A 22,896-nucleotide genomic window follows, 5' to 3' on the forward strand; every position below is an offset into this window, starting at 1 on the left:
AAATATTTCACTCATGGTTTGTTGAGTCATATCTCTTCCAAGTTTAATCAACTTATGCTTTTGGCGTATTGCATCACTAGCTTTTGCTATTTGATGCGATATCTTCTTTTCTTGTTGCAGCTTCGTCGTTTTCATGTTGACACTTTGACAATCACATACATAATGTACAATTTAATGTATTCACGATGAATTTATACTTATGAAGCAATCAAATCCTCTTCTATATCGCCCATTATTAAGATCACTGTCTTTATCAATTACCAAGAAGCCATATTTATCATTATTCCAGCACATTGAACATATATCTCGAAAATGAGAATAAGTCGTGTCAGTGTTCACATGATCATCGTAAATGTGTTTGAGATTCATGTATTCTTGCCTGAAAAGTACAAGAAAGTTTGTATTGTCACGCACCAAATATTTAGGAATTCGTGCATAAGTTTGACAAAGATAGAAGCAGTCAATATCTCTATGTCGTCCTATACAAAAATAGGTTCGCATATTATCTTGTTTTTCGCATGCTACGTCATCGAAAATCATAATTGAGTTGAGTTTTACTTCATCCGGTTTTACCACTTCCTCATGCTCATTAAAAGCATAAAATTTAGTATCTTTAATTGGTTCAATTATTATTTTTAAAAACTAATATTTGGGTTGGTTGAATGATTTTGAATACAAATAAAGATTTTCAAATCGTAGGCCATTTGGATGTACAATAAGTGCTAAAAGAGTATTTGTCTTTTCACAATTTGATGGACCACAAATAACACCACGGACACTATTTGGTAACAGTTGCCCGTGACGTTTGATATTTGTGTCTCGTGATAGGTTGAAGTTGATTACAGGCAACTTAATGTCCTGTTTATTAAACTTCATCTTGATGTAGAATGACATTCTAGCTATAAATTTACATCTTTTATAGGTGTCGAGTTAGTCGTTCTTGAACAATAATAGTGCAAAGACGTATCAAAAAACGAGGTGCTGGTATTGTAAACACACTTTTAAACAAATTGCCATTTGAACTTCATATACCAGGATATCATTATTGTGGTCCGGGAACTAGATTGAAGAAGAATTAGCACGTGGAGATCCAGGAATCAATCCATTGGACGCTGCTTGTAAAGAACACGATATTGCATATTCGCAAAATCGAGATAACATTGAAGCTAGAAACGCAGCTGATAGAATACTTGCTGAAAAATCTATGAAACGTGATTTTGCGAGAGACGCAGATATTGCTGAACGAATTGCTGCTTTAGGAATTTCCAACGTCATAAAAGTTAAATCAAAATTGGGAGTGGGTTTGAAAGAAATAAACAAGAAGGACAAGGGAGTTAAACATTTGCGAAAAGTTTTTAATTCAGCAAGGCTTATGTTAAATTCCAGTTTAGATCCTATTAAACCTACATTAGCTGCTGCACGGAAGACTGTTCGCGATGCTGGTGGAAAGAAAAAAATCAAACTTCCACGTATTATACCAATGCCGCCAAAAGTGGGAGGTATTTTACCTCTTATACCTCTATTTGCAGGTTTAAGTGCAGTTGGTGCTGTAGCAGGTGGCGCTGCTGGCATTGCAAAAGCAATTAATGATGCTAGAGACGCCAAACGTCAATTAAAAGAAGCTAAATGACATTACGAGAAAATGGAAGCAATAGCTTTGGGTAAAGGTCTACGTCTAAAACCGCACAAGAGAGGATTAGAATCGTATTTGAAGCTGGCAAAAAAAAAATTTTTTAATTTACTCCATCGTGCGCTGACTGATACTGAACTTCAAAAATATGCAAGAATCATGAAAATACCCTTTTTTCGTGGTATTTTTATGCGAAATAATCTTCCAAAATCTACACCGTAATGAAATCAATCAGCAATTATTAATCTCGATGACAAAACTGGACATGGAACACATTAGGTGGCATATAAAAAACGTGGTAATAAAATTATATATTATGACAGTTTTGGCAATTTGCAGCTACTACATGAGCTTATGAAATATCTTAATGTAGATAAAATACTGTACAATCATGAAAAACATCAAGATTACAGTACAGATAATTGCGGACACTTGTGTTGTATAAGTATGAAAGTAATATGCACTTGCCAATATGTATCAGTGATGGATGATTCACTCACGTTAACATTGTCTGGATAAACGTCCATTCTAAAAGCGTTTTATTTCCCACCAATTGAATTATTATCATCTAAAGAATATACCCTAGGACTTGTGGAATTGTTAACCTTTAATTCCGTTCCAAATATTGATAACGGCAGCAATAAATTTTATTATACACTCAATGGTGGAAGCTATGAAGAAAACTCAAACGATTAACTTATCTAAAAATACGCAAAAGTGCAACAAAATTAAAGTGAAAGTGGGCTGCCTTGCATGTCTTTTACCATGGAAGAAGAAAAATTAGCAATAAGCAAAGGTGTCATATTTGATGAGTCTATTGCACACATTAAGGTGCATGCTCATCAACCATATGCATCTACAACATATAATAATAACGATGAGATACATATCTCAGTTCAACATCAAGATTTATGTCTGTTGCCAAGCAAAAGTTTCCTTCATATTACGGTGAAATTTACAAAATCTTACGGAAATGCAGTAGCAGCAACATCAAGATTCGTTAATATGGCCGTATACTATTTATTTGAAGAAATACGATATGAATTACAAGATGTTGAGATTGACCAAAATAAAAATGTTGGTCTTACAAGTCTCATGAAGGGATATCTATCTCTTCATCCAAGTCAAAAAAATTATTAAGATAATGCAGGTTGGGTAACTGATAATAAAAGATTATTTAATGATAATGGATACTTTGATGTTTCGATAGCGTTACATATGCTATTGGGATTTGTTGAAGATTATCATCGCATAATTGTCAATGCCAAACATCAATTAATACCCACTTCTTCAAATACCGATCTTAATGCAATTGTACTAGCTGCAGCGGAACCTGAAGAGACGATCACGCTTATAAAAATTGAATAAATAATTCCTCATGTTACTGTAGCAGACATGAAAAAAGTAGAATTGTTAAGTTACATCGCAAAAGACCCACCGATTCCAGTGAGTTTCAGATCATGGGAATTATATGAATATCCAATGCTGCCAAATACAGCCAAACACGTATGGGTCGTAAGAACATCAACTCAATCGAAAAAATCCCGCTATGTTGTATTAGGATTTTAAACTGCACGCAAAAATGATGCTACAAAAGATGCAAGTCATTTTGATCATTGTGATCTAAGCGATGTAAAACTTTTCCTCAATTCACAATGCTTTCCATATGGCAACATGGATCTTGACATAAGTCACAATCAATTTGCCTTATTATATGATATGTATAGAGATTTTCAAACATCATATTGTGATAAAGAAGCAGAACCTCTACTCACGAGGAAAAAATTTATAGATAAAGCACCACTTGTAAAATATTGTAAAAAAATATATGTATTATATAATTATGATTATGTTATTCATGTATTAATCAAATTTTTTTGCTATAAATAAATTGTGTACACGAAAAAGATAACTGTTTTCATTTATTTATTTTCAGAAAAACCCGAGAGTCGATAGCGCAAATTTGAGAGAATATTAATTTATTGACAAACCTTTGAAAATCAGTTATTTTTGCTGATAGTGAAATTTTAATCGTGGTTGCTACAAAATCGGTATTATCATTGAAGATAATTTATCACAGTCGGTAAAAAAAAAACAATCACAATCAATCGCTGCCGATAATTTATCCAAAGGAAGGACAGCGCTCTTTTAGGTGCCTTTCTGGAGGCAAAGTTGATCAGGCTTCCCCCACAAGGCCTGCAGACTTACAACTAATTCTTTAACTTAAATCTAACTATTTCACAAAATCTTCAAAATGCACCTTTCACACATCCATCTCTTTTATTGGAGTGCCACGTTGCTGGACCTGACCGGATGATGATAACTCATAGGGCTAGAACGTCTCCTAGCATGGACCGTCTAACGGGTGGCACGTTTCGTTGGCCCTCTACTCCACGTTAGCGATTCATTTCTCCACTTAATGGTTCTCCACTTCACAAATGCTCGTTTCTTCTCCTCATCCTATTGAATCTTTTTCTACTACCAGAATTACATACATAATCTTCCTACCTCTTTTTACAATAATTTTTGGAAACAAATAATAACAATAATAACTATAATTCCTTCGACTGAAATACTTTATAACTTATCTTAACTATGAGTAATAATGTCTTCACTGACACAATCTTCTTCAGTACATTTGCAATAAAAGATTTAATATAAACTGGAACAACTGGAACACTCCATTTTCTGCCTCTGATGATACTGGATAGCTGTGACTGTTTGTTGGTTAATTGGAACTTTGTTCTGATTTCACTGCATACTGGAACTGCCTCACAACTTTACTGGACTCTACTTGTACTTTTTGCTCAGCTCGAACCCACGCCTGATATGCACAGACGTAGAGTCTCATGTTCTTCTGTACATTAACCTGGACCACTCGAAAAATTATAAAATCAAAACTGTAACTTGACGAGAACATCTTGAAATTAGACAAATTTATCAAAGCCTTAGAGCTTATAAAGTAACTCATTTTATTAACTACTTCAAAAAACTCTTTACTTTCCAAAGCATCTCAACTAGAGCAATCCGATGAACAAAAGAATTGGTCGTGCAACAATTAAATCATATGCTGGGACAACTCAACTACAATGATTAATTATTAATGCTAAATGATTTCCTAGAGCAAACTAAACCTTAGCATAATCTCGAAGCATTGTATCTTATTTAATTATTTCTCTTCACGTACTTACGTTAGCCAAGGTTCTCTGAACCATTGTAAGCTGGAGCAGTCGAAACACATACAACAAAGAGACATAGCGAATGCTCTATAAGCGCTGATTATTATTTTTATTATTACTCTTTTTTTTTCTTTATTTTTTCTTTGGCTAAACACTTAAGGCCTATGGAGTGATAGCTCTCTCTCGTTAATTCTCCCCAGTTTCTTTCGGTGTGTTTATTATTTTGAGACAAGACTACTGGAAAGAGGACAACCTAACTGCTGGGGCCATGCAACAGCCCATAAAGTACTTTAGCATGAATTTGAACTAGCCTAAGTCTCTGATCACATTATTGTCTAAGTATGGTGACAGCTACCAACGTAAGTAACAATGAAACTTCCGAAACTTACCATACGCGAGGTGCATTCATATTTAGCTGCAGTTCCTGGATTCATCCATCTTTCCCCCAGTTTCTTCATATTATCTTGGCTGTAGCACTAACACTAGTAAGTTACACGAGGTCGGATTTCGGGATGAGGTTTGAGTTAGGGTTTTCACACACTGTTGTATCAGATTACTTTCAGGGAACCCTTATTTATTATTTTTTTTTTGTCCATTACATTAATATTTAACACATAATTATGGTTAATCTACTATTTTAGGAAAATAGAAATTATAAGTGAAGTGGTATATGGTATACTTTTAGGAATTTGTATTGCTTTCGTAATATCAGTAGAATAATATTAATAATAATGTGTCTTTACTAGGAAGCAGTTATGGCACCTGCCTAAAATTATCTCAAAAAAAAAATATTCAAATATTGTTTATAAAGAAACACAAAAAAAAATAGTTAACGTAGTGAAGTGAAATTTTATAAATAAGGAGAGATAATGGAAAGAATTTAATGTTAAATAGAAAATAGAATAATAAAATAAAAATGAAAAAAAAACGTGTGACAAGGTGTCATTGGGGTCAGTCGAGTCACCAAGCTTGACTCGTACTTGGTCGAGAGGTGTCCTCCGAAGTGGATGAAGCTCGAGGTATGTTCCTGCCATATTATGGAACATATGGCCCCATCTTCTCCCACCGTTGATGACAATGGCTACATGTACGAGCGGTAACTCCTCTCCGCCCACACACCTGGCAGAAGACTCGTCTCTGCTGAGGGCATTAGCTGTAGCGGGGGCCCGATTCTCGGCAGCTCCAGCATAATTTCTCGGTCTCTGGTATCGTGAGCGGGATCTTCCTGGATCGATCTGGAATCGTTGTCACTGGTTTCACTGAACCTGGAGCCTCAATATCTGATTTGACTGGACCTGAGGTGGCTTTGACTGTAGCTAGAGGCAAGTTAATCTTGTTAGTTAGGGCCACTCCAAGCATGAGAAAAGCTAGACAGTGAGCTGCTAGATCTGGCCCACCACTCCCATTTCCCACAAGTGTGTGGGTTGACAAGTTTCTAGGGGGTACTAACGTAATCCTCTTCTTCATCGGATCACTCTGGACTCCCACATCTATCATCCTGGGCACCTCCCGGATCTCCTCGGGTAGCGCGTGGCGAATCTTGATGCCAAACTTTTCCTTAAGTGGACACGTTTGGTTGACTTTGTGTCCCAAGGCTTTGGATGTTGCCCCTAGAGCTCTCACTAAGCCAGGTTGATATTCATCTAGCTATACTAGTGCTGGAACGTACTGCCTAATAGGATCCCACAGGGGATCTTTATCCATCACTATACCTTTATCCAGCTCTAAGGTGCCCAGCCCTCCGGGTCCTGGTCAACCACGCCTTGCTTGTGGAATAGATTCGAGATCGCTCCCGTCTGACGAGTCTACCCCCAAGTTCTCGTCACCTTCCGCTACTTTTTCCTGCCCTTGGCACTTAACAAAGTTAAACGCGTCATCATCTGGATGACATCCGGCCATACTGGAGCAGTTCTCAATCGTCTTCTGATACCTGAAAAATACAAATGGTCTTCGTCATTCAATTCACCCAGAAATTTTTAGGTTAGTTCAACAATCTACAAGTAAAAAATGAAGCACTAAACGGACAATGGTTAAGTAGGGAAAATTTTAAGAGACACTACTGTACTAGAGCATGCGGGTGAAAGAAAACAAAAATAAAAAAAAATATTTTTAAGCTTTAAGCTTAAATACTGAAGCTTTATAGGACTTTAAATCTTGAATGGAGACTTTTCCCTTTGGAACTCCATCTAGGTCAATGATTTCGTACACGACTTTTGAGGTCTTCTTCGTGATTTTGAAACGCCCATGATATGGTGGTGTCAATTTGGCCGAGAAATGTTGAGCACTTGATGACAAGACATGGTGTTTTTCCAAACTAAGTCTCCAATGTTGTTCTTTACATCACGCCTCTTTTGGTTGTAGTAGTGAGCTTCCTCTAGAGCATGGGTTACTGAAGCTCGTAGTCCTTCCAGTCGTCTCATACGCTGCATCCAGTCGTCTGTTGGTCGTTCTATCATCTCTACTTGGTCCTCGTGCTTTTGGCGTAATCGAACAGTGCTTTGGTCTCGTCCAAAGTTCCCGAAGGCTAGTGAAGACTCTAGGAACTATGGTGAGCGATATTCACCATGCTTCCCCCGTCCGAAGGACGGAAATTGAGTACCTCGCCTCTTTGGGCATAACTCTGGGAAATAACTCTACTCTCTTCGCGATGGCATTTCCCAATGACCTCAATTGACCAATTGTACCTAGGCCTACATGTTATATTTTGACTTTGCAGCCCCAGGCACAGGGCTTGGAATTTGGCTTCCCGTAGTACCAACTTTATCCACTTTGGTCGGCGGTCGCCAACACGTCTCACGCTCGACGTGTTCCACGTGCCCGTATTCAGACCACCATATAAGGCAGTACGAATATGGGGCACGACGGATTATGATTAATAATCTTTAATCTGCCCCCGTTATTACGCGACATATCTTAAGGACAGAAACATCTATGCAACCCCGGGGGCCCTATGGTGAGCGGTATTATGTGCAAAACGAAAGTCATGAAGAAACTTATCCCACTCTCTGTGGTCGTTTCCTATAAACGAAATCAACATGGTTCTGATTACTCGATTCACCTGCTCGACGGGATTCGCTTGAGGATGGTATGGAGGTGTCATGACATGCCTGAACCCTATGGTGTTAGATAGAAGACGTAAATTATGATTTACAAATTCTGTACCATTATCTGTCAGCAATCTACGAGGGGCACCCCATCTAGATACGACGGTGTCGTAGATAAACGAGCTCATAAGACTGCCTGTAGCTTTTTTTAAAGGCTGGACCTCAATCCACTTGGCATACAAGTCCTGGATTACTAGAACGTACGAAAACCCCGATTTACTACGAGGTAGATGACCCGCTTGTGGCGTACAATGACCTTTCTGGAGCGCTCTTAACCTGGCCTCTCTGGGTAAAACTAACTTCCAGGCATCTAGGTCTTCAATTTCTACGTCAATAAAAGCCGAAGGTCGATGAAAATATAATTTAAGATCCTTAATACGCCAGTCTGGGAATTTATGAGGCTGTCTCTCGACACCTCTATAACGACGAATACACCACCGTTCTTCTGTAGCTGTTATGAAGTGTAAAACTTCCGTGTAGATCTTCCGGAGTACGAGACAGGGCATCAGGGACATTGTGCAGGGCCTCTTTTCAATGAACAATTTTAAAATCACACTCCAATAGTTCTAGAGCCCATGTTGCTAGCCGACCTGTAGGATTTTTGACGTTATGAATAACCCTTTCGATAAAAACGAAACTTTTGTATGGTCCAGATGACTGCTAAACACTCTTGTTCTGTTATAGAATAATTTATCTCAGGATCGGTTAATGAACGACGCACGTATGCAATCACTCTTTCTTCTCCATCAATAACTTGAGTCAAAACAGCTCCTAGGCTTACTGAACTAGCGTCTGTCTACAGGGTGAAGGGTACGCTGAAATCAGGACTGGACAATGTCCGAGCAGAAGTCAATTTTTCTTTCAAATTCCTGAAGGCTCTATTTTGCTCGTCACCCCACTCCCAAGTTTGATTCTTTTTTAACAATTGATTCAAAGTGGACAAATACATGAGAATGAACCTCAGGGCCTAGAACCTTATCTAATAACCTCTGAAAGGTAGCTGGAGCATTAGTCAACCCATAAGGCATCCTCGTAAACTGGAACAAACCTCTACCTGGAACGATAAAAGCAGTGATAGGCTTCGCTCTTTCTGTTAGAGGAATTTGGTAATATGCTTGACTCAATTCTAACGTGGTTATATACTGAGTGTGACGAAGTTGATCTAATATATCTGACATGTGACGAATAGGATACGCATCTTTCTTTGTGACCGCGTTTACTTTCCTATAATCAATACAAAATCGCCAGGTGTTGTTTGGCTCTTCACCATCACCACTGGGCTTGCCCAGTCACTTTGGCATTGCTCTATAATCCCTGTTTCCCGCATGCTATCAACTTCTTTCCACATGGTCTCTAAAATTGCTGGAGTTACTGAGTAAAATTCTGTTCGGTAGCTGGACTATCTCCAACATCAATATCGTGAACAGCCATGGTCGTTGTATTTAATACCTTAGGGGTCTCAGGAATGAGTTCAGTCAATAGTTGTTCTAATTGACTCCCTTCACCCCGTGTTACTTCTCGAAGACCATATAAGGTAATCTGACACGCTGCAATAGTTGGTGAGAAAGTAAACTGAGACTGAGGATTATCTCTAAAAAACCACGTTCTCATAGCAAAATCAATAACTATCGCAGATTTTTGAAGAAAGTCCATACCTAGTATACAATCTTCGGACAACGGATATATTAATAAAAATGTAATAGAGATAACTCATTTACTCAGTTCAATATCAGAGGTAAACTCTTTATTGATCTTATGGCAGGCACCACTGGCTGTTCCTACTCTACGAAACATAATGAATTTGTTTGGCAATTTTAATTCCCTAATGATATTAATAACATTCTGTCCCACAAAAGATTTTGAGGCCCCTGAATCAACAAGAGCTGTAATGATATGGTCACCAATATGAAAAGATACATAAAATGCCATGGAGGAACGGTTTTTATTCGACTTGATTGAGAAATCAATTATAGAGTTATCTTCGCTTCTACATCCTGGAACACAATCTGAAGATACTGTAATATTTCTAGTAGCTGACTCATTAAAGCAAAGTGAGTGCGCTAGAGCCGGAAGAGCGCTCCAAGGGTTGGGTTTGGATGAGTTGGATCACCCGTCTTTTCCATATTGGATCGGGGTGGCATGACCTCCAACATTCCAGCAGGATAACTCGTCATTGGATGCATCATTTGTAAATTTACTGGAGCTCTTTGAGGGAGGATAACAGGATAGGGTCCAGTGTTGGTGATTCTAGGATCAGTGTAGGCATAAGCAGAAAAAATGGATTCCTCCGGACGAGGTGGAGGCCTACGATCTCTTAAACTACGCCAAACTTGCTCCTGACAAGCTGCCAGATTCTCCAACTTCGCCATGGACAACCTATCGCTCCAAGGAATCGCTATACGATAGGCTGGATGTAACCCCCGATGAGCATATCGAACACATTCCACGTCCATCCATCTAGAGTCAGTACGAGCAAACAATCCATTCATATATGCGAGGTACTAATCTACAGGCTCCCCTTCAGTCTGAGTTCTTCTGGCAATTTCTTCTCTTAGCGCTATCTAATAGTCTGGATCAGAAAATTTAGAGCGGAACGCCCTGTTTACGTCCACCCAATTTGCAAGAGAGCCCATACGACCATGATACCATACAAGAGCACTACGTTTCAAAAAGAATGGCATAGCTTTCAATAAAACTTCATCGCTAACTCCTAACAAATCAACACTTTCTTGAACTCGACTCAAAAATAACTCAACGTCTTCTCTTAGAGCACCTCTGAAATTAATATCCCACCGTTGCATTGCTTGCAGAAAAGCAACTAGTTTTACTTGGCTAGAGCTTGCTGGATCGAGTATTGAATCGTCAGAGTTATACGATAATCAGCATGAGTTGGATGAATGGTACTACGTCGTGGATTGTCATTTTGACCTGACTGGACATTCCCTGTATTTATATTAACGGCAGAATTACCAAAATTACTCCATTCTTGCCCACTAGAGATGGTACTCAAACCCTCACTACGACTATCTTCATAACCCCCCTCCCTCCACTGTGTATTGATATAAGGATGTTCGAATTGTCTTCTCTCATATCCCAGGTGATTGTAGACTCCACTAAATGGTGGTTGATTAAACTCAGGGTAATAATATCCCTGAACTGAACGAGGATCGAAGGTATAACTAGGGTAACCGCTAGACACAGATCGTTTATACCCACCTGAGGTGCCAGGTACACAAGTTTGGCCTTCCAAATTCATACCAGATCCCCCTGCTGCTTGATGTGCATCCGGTGTCTCATAAACAGGACGAGGATCTACTTCTTACCTCTCAGCTACGTCTGGAGTCGGTGAAACCTCACTCGTCTCCTGACTCTCGTTCATGTTCTCACTGACCCGCTAACTCTCCTGCTCTGTCATTCGCAAGAGGGAGAAGAAAAAAAAAGAAAAATCTACTAAAATTAATAGAACCCCGAGAAACAAAATTCATTGCAAACTTTCAAGGTTTTCCTTCGAGTAGCATCCTACCATTATTTATTTTGGTTCTTAGTCCCAAACTCATGATGTCGATATATATCTCTCTCTCTCTCTCTCTTTATAAAATTTTTTTTTCCAAACTAGAACCTTTCTGCCTTCGATTTTACTCATTAATGCTTTCTGGAACAGGTCTGGTTCTCATGAGTCTATATTATCTAATCATTTTTCGTTAATTAAAAAAAAATATTCACAAAAAAACTTTATTCACTCTTTTCAACTTCTGTTAAGTCTTGGATTCTCCCACAGAGATCCGCAACTGGAGCAAAACTCGAGCAAACAACTACTCATATAATACTGTAGCACAACTGAAAAAAAAAATTAATACATTTATATTATGTATTTTTGTTGTAAATCACCGTTTCATTCGAGCCTACCATGTTGACTTAAACGTCGGCCACCAATTGAAGGAGATAGACTCATGGCTACCAACCATTTTTAAGTATTCACCGGAAAAAAATCACAATTGGTCAAAAGAGCTAATTACATATTTATTAGTAAAGATTAATGGTTGTTATGATTTACAATTACTCCACTAGTACTGTTTGATTGATTTAGTAACGAATTATTTGAAGACTAGAACAAATCTGTATGCTTAACTGAGAAAGAAATATACAACGACCGCATAACTTTTATCTTAAAGTCACGAAAATGAACAAAATCAACACTTAGTTACGTTTCACAATGACAACATATGATTTTTTTTTACATTGATTCATAACTCCCTCAATTTTAAAAATTTTACAATTTTATGACTTATATTTAAAAATTTAACCTTCTTTCTAGCCTTCTGCCAAATTACAAAGTTAAGGGTGGTAAATTGAGAGTGTTACAATAATGTAAAAATTATGAACCCAACTTGCTCTCAACTCAACGTTCGAGCGTCGAGCGTGAGTGTTGCGAGGAGAGGGGATGCCTGCCGCTCGCAACTGAGGCAAGTCGTGCAGGTTGACGTTGGTCTCTCGTTTTCTCCACCGCGCGTCTTTCTGCGCATCTCGCTGACAAAGAACCCTAAACGGCTAGAAATTTTCGTTTTTAGATGCTAATAACCCCAGAATTGACACAAATAATCGACAATAAACAATTTTACCGCGATTCCCACACAACTTAATATGATACTATTCAGAGCAAATAACTGAATCGTTCATGAAATTGCGGTATCATTCACAACGCTAGCACGTGCACTACCACACTGGTTTAGTTGACTTCTTCCCATTTTCCAACGATGATTTTAGGGTAAATTATTTAGATCTTCACTTTGATAATGATCAAATACACTAATAAAAAGCATAGAAGCACACTAGATCATGCAATAATCTGTAACAAGACTGGAACTTACCGATAAATGTGTTGTACTTAATCCAACAGCTACTTTCGTGGCACTTATCCACTTCCTTACACCCACTAACAGCCTTTTGATTTTATTTAATTACTTAAATAATTTACTACCACCACAATAACGTTGATAATTACTATATTATTATTAATATTATTATTATTAGTGAAATATCACTTGATTAATTGAAGAACTGACACTCGGATTTGCTCTCGCGTCATCTCTTGCGTTCTCTGATTGGCTTATTTTGCCCTTACTACCGGAAAGGTACGTAGCAAGTACACTTTGTTTACAATATGGGAACAAAGATCTTTCCATCGTAAATTCGAGGGATTTACAGGTGAAACCAAAATAAGTAAATTTACGAGGAAAAAAGGGGAAAAAAGGTGTATCTCTGAAGCGGGTGGTGAAGACCTCTCCATAGCCAAAATTAGGCAAAGCAAAAAAAAAAATTACTTAATTAAACTAGAGCTCGGTCCCGTGAATAAACAAAGCATGTCTCGAACTTACTTTGTTAATCTAATTTTACAACATCAACGATAACAAACAAAGGAAAATCTGGAATATTACTAGAGCTAATACTGATACGGAAAAAAAATTGTTTATAGAAAAGGATTTGCGTAGTTTTCTTAACTGGATTAAGCTCAATCCCTAACTAACATTTTATATCGAATGATTCCGTGAATTTAAACAATAAAATCTTTGAATTTCTCGATCTCTTGACGTTTTCTGATTGACTACAAAAATTAATCTCTTGAAGAGTGTTCCAGAACCCATCAAAGAAAGCACTCTAAATAAAAAAAAAAGGAACGTTTTTCAGCTTGAACCTTCAACACCAAGACAAAGGAAATAAACTAATAATTCCCCCTGACTAATACTCTACAAAATTCTCAATAATTCAACAAATATCTCAACATAAATCAAAACCCATAAACTACAACTTCTACTTATTCTAATGCCCCAAATTCATCATTTCTTAGACAATATTATCAAATAAAATAGAGTGAAATCAACCACTCTACTCCGAAACTACAACAACTGAAAATTATTCGCCCAGCCCCACGTCGGGGGCGCCATTTGTAACGATATTTTTCCACTGGGGTAGGTGTACTAAATATTCACCTTCCTCCAGGACACTATTTTACCAACTAACATCCCTGTTTTGCTTATAAACATCATAAACGACGGGCGCCAAGTTATTTTAATCGCCAGAATAACTAAACTGGCAAAACTTACATCTAAATCCCAAAAACCTTAAACTTAGACCAAAACTTACAACTAATTTCTAATCAAAAATCTGAAACCAAACGTTAGAACAATCAATAGCTTAAAACTAGTTCCAAAATCTAAAAATTAAACTTAAGTAAGATGCTGTTGGTAAAAAGGTCCTGACAGGGAATCTTCTGGAGCTCAGTTATGTGGGTTGTAGAAAGAGGGTCAGGTCCGGCAAAGAGATTTATCGGTTGCACCCCGCGAAAATTACCGAAACAACAAATAAAAGGATGGAGTTGAAGGTTCCTCGTTACGTAAAATTATCAAAGAACAAGTATCGATTAAATATGAATTTATTAACCAAAAATCAATCCTTCTGTTGCCAGGCTGCATTAACCACACAAAAATATTCCACTATTTCTCCGCACTCTAAAGCAGTGAGATTACAATGGTCGGTTGTCTTCGAGTGTATTCGTAATCACCATATGCGCAATACGTATGCGTAGACCTAGTGTTTTTTTCAATAGTGCAACAGCCTTCATATAGTACGCATCAATGTGAATCAAAAGTGATACAAATAAATTAAAATACTATTCCTAAGTCATATAGAATGGCAAGTATGATATGGGAGTGGAAAATTCTATGATTAGATCAATTAGATTCCATTGTGTTACACACATTGTAACAATCAGCAATGGTGATAGTTATGTTGTAAGAAGGTGGCCATAATATTTAAGATGTTATGTACAGTAAATCAATAAAAATTAAATAACTTGTTCATGATTTCAAGTTAAATCTAAATTCTTCTTTTTGAAAAAAACCTTTTCATCAATTCCTTTTAATTCTTTCCCTTGTATAGAAGAAAATTCTTTTTTTTTATTATAATAGAAAAAAATCATCTCATAGAAATTTTAATTAATTATGTAATTTATTTATTATAATTGAGGTAAACAAAACGTATTGCAAATATTTTTTTGTTTCATGAAAACTCATATATCAAGTTTTTATACTGCTTTAATTTATAAATAATCTACAGTCGATAAATGTTATTTGTTTAGTATTTAAATTTGACACCAGGGGTAAATTTTACCCTGCATACTGAGTAATATTTATCCTAACGAAATATAAAAATTACCACCATCCCAGCATTACGCTGCATAGAACAATTTTTACCCTGTTTTTTAGTGTAAATTTTACTCGATCCTTCTCTCCGTGTAGAATGCACTGATGGTCTCGAGAAACCTCGATACGTTTTTCCAAAGTTGTTCGTTACATAGGAGAAGAATTAAATTTATAATTTATTTTATTAGTTTTTTTAGTAATTGAGTATTAAATTGAAATATTATATTAACAAGAAAGTATTTAGTTAAATAATTATTTCAATTACCAATGATTCACTTCATTGGATACAAAAGAAAATTGAGAGAAAACAGAAAGGCAAATTTTCCTTCATTTTATAATATTTTGTTGTACCTAAATGAGAAAAAATACATTATAAATTATAATGACTCATTGGATTTGTTTTTTTAAATCATTTATTTTTTTATTTCGAGACAAACAAATTTCAATATCAAACTCGAAAAAGCTCCAAAAAAGCATGAATTTTACTGACCATTATGGCGTTGCAAATTATCACGACCAATGATTTGCCGTTTATAAAATTTTAATAAATATTTAATTACATTCCAGACAACACAATCCGAAATATAAGCAAAGTGCTAGTATGAAATACAGGCTTAATTAGTTTCATTGAAAAAAAATTCAACCCAAGTCGAAAAATTTTATCTGTTTTATACCTAAAATTGATGATTTCACCTGTTTTACTCCGAAATTAGTCAGATTTTTGCTTGATTGTGGATCTACTTCTGCTTTTCTCCTGTAAACGTTAGTTCATCTGATTTTATTCTCATCTTCATCTGTTTTTCTCCGCTTGTTTCGATTTTGTCTCATTGTCTTCTTTTTATTATATTGTAAAATATATCCAAGAAATAACTTCTGAAATCAATAAAGTAATGGAAATGTTTATTGAAGATTAACAGCTATTAATTGATTGAAAAGAAGACGTCCGATCAACTCAAGTCTCAGTCAAAAACTGGAGATCAACAAACTCTACCCTCGTTGCTAGAAACATTCTAATCATCAAGTAACGTTAACAACTTATAAAACTGTCGTTAGTCTATTAGTCATTAGATGGCAACATACAAATATTTTACAATATATATAATCGAGTGTGTAACTTAAGATTTAAATAATAACAGTGCTCTGCAGTGGTCTGGGTGCGACCCGAAAGGTCCACACGACCAACTTCCCAGTGGAAAAAATGAAAAAACAATTCGAATAGAACCCGTTTCCATTCTATGTAACAAATGGAATTGTTATAAACGAAATGAGCGTGTTTTTATTCGATTGATATGGTAAATTACTTTATTTCAGTAAAAGAAAAAATTGTGCGTTAGAAGAATTCAAATATACCTCATAGATCCTTTTTTTCATTATTTACAACAAATTTCATTGTTATACACGAAAAAAGTATGTTTTCATTTATGTCATACGGTTGGTAACATTTTTTTAGTAAAAGAAAAAATTATGCGTTAAAAGTACTCATATATATAGAAAGGGTCCCTATTTTTATTGTTTATAACAATTTAAAACTTATTATTCAAATATTACTATGATCAATAATCACTTGTTAGTAACAATGTTCAATTGTTATGAACACAATTCCATATTATTTCGAAATTTTGTATGTACTTCATAACTTTATCAATATATAAAACATAAATTGTAATATGTTACTCACTTAGAATTATCAACTAGTAAAACTGACTATCTAATGTCTGAAATATCAATATTGATAAACCGATTGAATTTTTACGCTCACTGAAATTGAATAAGGTCGTGGAATTTTTCATTATGCAATGGTTTTCGAGAATGATTTTGCAACCAAATCTTAAATGTTAAAGAAATAAAAAAAAAATGTGAGCATATTTTAAACAACTGACAAAATTAAAAAGGCAAAACGATAGAAATCACAATTTAAATTGAAATCTAAAAAATTCAAACCTGTCCTATTCTATGTAATGCTATATACATATATATGCTCAGATGTAAAGGCCTCCGACACGATGCAGAATTTCGAGCTAGCTTAAGCTGAAATTGCTTGTTAGATTCTGTAACAATTTGAGAACTGAAGAGGAGTTACCCTGTATGAAACGATATTTTGCAAGATAATTGATTAGTTATCCGGTAGTTTACCTGAGGACAACAAATCGATAATTTAAACATTTTCAACCTCTAGCGTAACAAATAAAGACGACTCTACCACTTGCACAGGCTAATTGCTGCGGGAAAAATACACTATTAGGATCAGGAAGCGAGCCTAAGCCATTCCTACTTAACGGTACACCGATAGGCAAGAAGAACATATTATTTCTCAACAATTCAAAATTGTTTGCGAAATGAAAAATAGAATCCAAGCTTTTATAACGACTATAAACAATGTCTAAGACCCTGAATATTAAAAGCATCTTGTTGACACTTTTTGATCTTGTTTGCAAATCTGTTCAATATGTTCAATTGATGTGTTCTGTTTCTCAACAGTCGAATTTTTTGTTAGCACAGTTGAGTACAGTTGTTTACGTAAGAGAGTAACTGCTGGAAAACGTTACCTACCCTGTTTATCAAGTTTTGGTCTTTGGCACTTTCACGGGGACGACGGAAGGTCTGTTACAAAGCGAAAAGATGGAATGTCCCTCTTTGATTCAGTCATTTTTGCTGTCACTTCGACTTTTTCTCCAGGATCTGAAGCGTCTGAAGTAGTAAAGTCAGATGTTAAAACTGTGTACACCGCATTTCCGAGTGGTTCTACCAGGGAAGAGGAATCAAGTACGGGACCAAATACAAATATTTGGTCTAAATATTTTGGATGTAACGAAATCGTTGATGCCTTTAAAATAGGAATGAAGAGAATTATTAGATGATTAGATCATATCTTTCAGTATATAATCACATTTTTGGTAAAAAAAAAATCGGAAATGAACAGAATGATTAATATTTCTAGTCGATAAGATAATTTTGATTTGATAATGCATGGTATTTTCATGAAACACGAACAATCTTTTTGTACCTTCTAGTGTCGTTTACAATAATTACTGTTTTCTGCTATGATGAATACAAAAAGAACAAAAGAGATATGTGTTAGATAACAAAGATAATTTTCAATAATGACTACATGAAAATCAAAATATTTTCCGGGAGAGATATGATTTTTTTTTAACTATTATCACAATATTTACGTCCAATTTTTTATCAATCGTGATTTTTGCTTTGTTGAGAATAATACAACAATTGTAAATCTAAAAATAGTTGAAATAAATAAAACGATTGAATGATAAACAGATAAAGATAGCAAAGACAGTAAGTATAAAAGAACGAACAAGACTGTAGTGAACTTAGTAGTGGATGACATCACCAACTTCTTTCTAGGTTACGATCATAACACCTTTCAATATGAAATTTTATTTAACTATTTTTGGAATAATTTTAGCTTTCGGCTTAGTTTCAGGAGTAGTAAGTCGAAATCGTTTTTTTTAGAAAGAACAAGACTTTCAATATTGCGTGTATCGGTTTTTCTCTTCCCTTTGATACAAACTTATAAACCTATTGATCATAATTGACATAATAATATTTGTTTAGTCTATTCAGCGATTTATAATACAAGAGGTGACTGTTGAAGTATATCCAAATCCTTATGTTACAAATGTTAACGTAATAATAAATGGACAGCATAACGATACAGTGACAATTAAGATACCAATTCATAAGGAGCTTCCAAATAATATAATTGTAAGTTTTTGATATTTTTTTATTATACATTCATCGGTCAGCAAACAATAATAATCATAAATGAGAATTCGGAAATGAGAATCTGGTTTATTTGTCTACAGAAGTTGAAAGAAATTTATAATGATATGACATTTCAATGATGGAGCACATTGTCTTAATTCTTAATTGTATGTTAATGCTGTTGTGATGATATATTGTCTCATGCCATGAAGAGGATTTTGAAATTTAAGTCAATTGTAACACACAAATCCCTTATCACACTCAGAACCGCATTGCACTTGATGGGTAACACTGAAAATTATTAGCATTCACTGTAATGTGCTATTTTAATTGCTTCTATTTGTGATTAGAAATTCTTAACTTAACAACAATATTTTAGTTTTTATCTTCCTCAAGAAAACAAGTAAACTTTCTGCATTGCTGATTCTATTTTTGTAAAGGCTTTCTTTCGACTAACTACAACTATTCAAATCCAAAAATAGTTATAAGACTTAAGACAAAAGCGTAATAAATATATACGGGAAGAATTTTCTAAGCATATTTACGAGTACATTTAGAATAACATTTCCTAGCTAAAAAAATTAAAAATTACTAGTTTTTTCTAGTTAAAAAAGCTAAAAACTTAGAAAAAAGTTGATAAAAATGCCTGAATTTATAAATTCTTTTCTAGAAATTCTTGCCAACCAACTAAGGCCCTTTTACTATTTTTCGTAATTTTTAGCAATCAGAATAATACTTGTTCCTAAGTTTTTAGCTTTTTTTTACTAAAAAAAAACTTTTTAATTTTTTTGGCTAGTGAATTTCATTCTAAATTTACTAGCAAAAATTTCTAGAAAATTTTCCTGTGTAGGTGTAGGTAATAACAACTTATAGTCCAGTCGCTGAAATTTTAAGATCTATCTTACTAGCGAGCAAGTGTTCAATGAAGATGGAATTTTTTTGACGACAAATTGTTGTAAAAGACACCGAGGAGAGCATTTGTGTAAAGTATTGTACAGCGCTTCGAAGACTCCTTTACCTGTTTCAGATAAACAGATGTTCTTGCGGGCTTTTCGTAGATAATCCGAACCTCTACAAAAATAGTATTTTTATTTTTCCTCGTATCTATCACCGTTGTCGCTACGTAAGCGGTGAAAGGGAAAAAATGCATGTTGCAGAAGTTGTACGTCACTTAAATGATAGTAATAATCAATTCCAAGTGAAAATACTTTCCACAAATGCTCTCCTCGGTGTTTTTTACAATAATTCCATCTTCATTAAACAATTATTCCTTGAGTATATTTTTTAGCTACTCGACTATTAATCACTCAGCGTAACTTAACACAATTAAGTTCGTAGAGATTGATTCTAAGTTACTACAATGTCTTGTTGAAATGAGTTTATAGTATATTCGTTGAATAAACATTTTTCATGTAGATTTAAAATTTATGTTTGAGAATCATACAAATATTTTTTATTTATTTATTACTACTCTCATACTTTTTCCACGTCAGTTACAACTTGCTTCCAGAACTGGGGAAACAAAAACATGCCACTACTTTCACAAAAAATTGTTTATAAAAACATTTCTTTTTATTATTAACCCCAATTCTTGATTTAGTTAATACTTGAATAGTTATTCTTTCATTTAAAACCGCTTCATCATGAGACTACTCAATATTTTAATTTCCTTATTCACAAAACTGAAAATTGTTGCAACTAGCCCCTTTGCTTTCTTACGATAGCGACGTGATAATTGACTATAAAAAACCTATTTTGAAAATAATCATGATTCATTGTTAATTGAATAATCGTTTCTTTTTTGTTTTTGAACAGTTAAGCAATTACATTGTCTATAATGGCGAACCGATTCCACCAATGAAAGGTGAATTATGTAATTTATTTGATGATAAAGTGTTTGCTCCAAGTGTGTTGGAAGCTGGAGTACCAAGAGATGAATTTCCGAAACAATGCCCTGTACTTCCGGTAAAATTAAAAATAGATAAATTGTAAACGATTTTGATTTTTTCATAATGTAACAGACTTTATACTGATTCATTTACAACTGTGTTACTTTTAGGGTAATTCAAGGGTAGCCAGTCATATAGGGAGTGATGGCTGATCGAAATAATTTATAGAACTGTTCACTAGCTGTCTCTACTTCTTGATCGTTTTTGCTAAAGTTTTCGTCATAGCCAGAGAAAAGGGACTGCTATAGAAGTTCAAATCCAGGTTAAAAATTGGAATCTAGTTTCAACTAACAGATTTACATTTGGCCATATAAAACGTCGGCTAATACATGTAAAAGGTTCATCTGTAAGCGCCTATTCACATCGGACCTCTATATTTGTCTCTCCTTTCTGGTCTTAGCTTTAATCCTCCATACAAAGCGAAGCGAACTAAACAATTACTAGCGACACTTAGTCAACAGTTTTATAAATTGTTTCGATTGGCCATCTTTCGCCGTATAGACATCTACCTCAGGCTCATTATCATCAAAATGTTTTATTTTAATAAAATCTTTTGTCAACACTGGTATTAGAATTAACTTCATTTTCGCAACTTATTACAATCATATTATCACTGTCAACTAAGCCCCCAGAATGTATAATAATCCAGCTTTTTTTGTACAGAATATGAATTATACTATTCTCAACTATGCCATTTCACCGGAAGAAATACCACCTGGATTACCTGATGGAACAGTTATTACTGACATTTATGTATCACTTGATGGTGATGACAGTAACCCATTGTTAACAATCCATGCTGAGTCATTATTACATACTGATGTCCCAGATCCATCTTCACTAATGGGCTGAGAATTAGTTCGGTTGATTAATTAATGGATACAGAAAAGACAGATACAGATCGTTTTATTCTCAATTTACATGTATTATAATAAATTTTTACCAAAAGGCTAATATCTAGTAAATTCATATCTCTTCAATGACACTGCACAGTTCTTGTTTTGAAAACAATTTATGTTTTATACCTGCACTGAATAAAGAAAATTTCAATAAATATTCTTCTTGCATGCAAAAAATGGTTGATTTTATGGAATGAAATTATACATATTACATCCTACCAAAACTGCCATCATTGGATAATCCGATAAGTGACAATTCACAAAGTAAAGGGTTTAAATCTGGCTTCATGATTCAATTCCTGAGTTCTTCTTTTCTATCTACAGTTTTGTAAATAAGAGCTAAAAATATGTTCTCTATCAGTCAAGAATATTTGGAAATCCAGTACTTTTCCACAAATGTCCTCAATTTTCTCTTGGAAATCAAAAGGGCCAACGCCTAACGTCTACCTGTATAAAAATCACCCTAAAATGTTACTCGGGGCTCAGTCAATTCAAGCTAGCGGTAAAACGTTGGTTGACGGCTCGCATTCGCTAACCCGTCGCGTAATATGTTCTTTTCTAAATCTCTCAGGATCTGTAGAAACACCAACATAATATTTTTGTGAATACTAAGACGCGTTGAAGGGACTCATAGTTTATTCTGGGTTTTTACCCTTAAGAATTATCCGATTAAGATCGGTATTAAAAATCATTATTATATTCATCTCTTCATTGTATTCTTTTTTTGCTTTAATAAAAGTGTAGTGCAACTAAAGGGAATCACGCGGAGTGTTATAGTTATTGACTTAACGCCTCGTTTTCCTCCCTTAATTTAAGTGCTTCTCTGATCATGGTAATCACCTCTACGTATCATCCAGCCTCTTTAATTCTACTGATCAACCGTCTCTTTCATTCAAACCTCACATAGATGTAAGGAAGCGGTAAGTGTACATTTTTTGTTTAACTATACTTTCTCTAACCACTAATATTGCTTAAGGAATCTCGAGGGCGTAGGGTTCCTATCTCGGTTAACAAATCCCAGATTTATTTTTAACTTCAATATTCATAAATCTGAGTATTGGAGAAAACCCCCTGTTAGTCAAAGCCTCCATGAATATCGCCAGCTACTTCTTAGAATAATATTATAAAAATAATAACTTCCTATAAAATTTTCTTTGAACATAACACTGTACAAGTATGCGAACTGAGGAGATAATTGACTTCTTGATCATAG

At 35.0% G+C, this 22,896-nt stretch overlaps 2 protein-coding genes across 2 annotated transcripts; one reads left to right on the forward strand and one right to left on the reverse strand.

Moving 5' to 3' along the window:
- Positions 1–8,803: 8,803 nt before the first annotated feature.
- Positions 8,804–9,566, reverse strand: LOC118070199 (uncharacterized). Its single transcript, XM_035088655.1, has 2 exons — positions 9,286–9,566; positions 8,804–9,137 (listed from the first exon to the last, which is right to left on the reverse strand). The coding sequence occupies exons 1-2, from the start codon at positions 9,564–9,566 to the stop codon at positions 8,804–8,806; spliced, it is 615 nt and encodes a 204-aa protein (XP_034944546.1).
- Positions 9,567–18,453: 8,887 nt separating this feature from the next.
- Positions 18,454–21,760, forward strand: LOC118070121 (uncharacterized). The gene is made up of 4 exons (XM_035088554.1): positions 18,454–18,559; positions 18,686–18,835; positions 20,651–20,800; positions 21,448–21,760. The coding sequence occupies exons 1-4, from the start codon at positions 18,500–18,502 to the stop codon at positions 21,634–21,636; spliced, it is 549 nt and encodes a 182-aa protein (XP_034944445.1). The 5' UTR covers positions 18,454–18,499; the 3' UTR covers positions 21,637–21,760.
- The last annotated feature ends 1,136 nt before the right edge of the window (positions 21,761–22,896 follow it).

The sequence above is a fragment of the Chelonus insularis genome, unplaced genomic scaffold (assembly GCF_013357705.1).
Source record: "Chelonus insularis isolate UGA/USDA-ARS -01 unplaced genomic scaffold, ASM1335770v1 contig_12_pilon, whole genome shotgun sequence".
Classification (NCBI taxonomy): domain Eukaryota; kingdom Metazoa; phylum Arthropoda; class Insecta; order Hymenoptera; family Braconidae; genus Chelonus; species Chelonus insularis.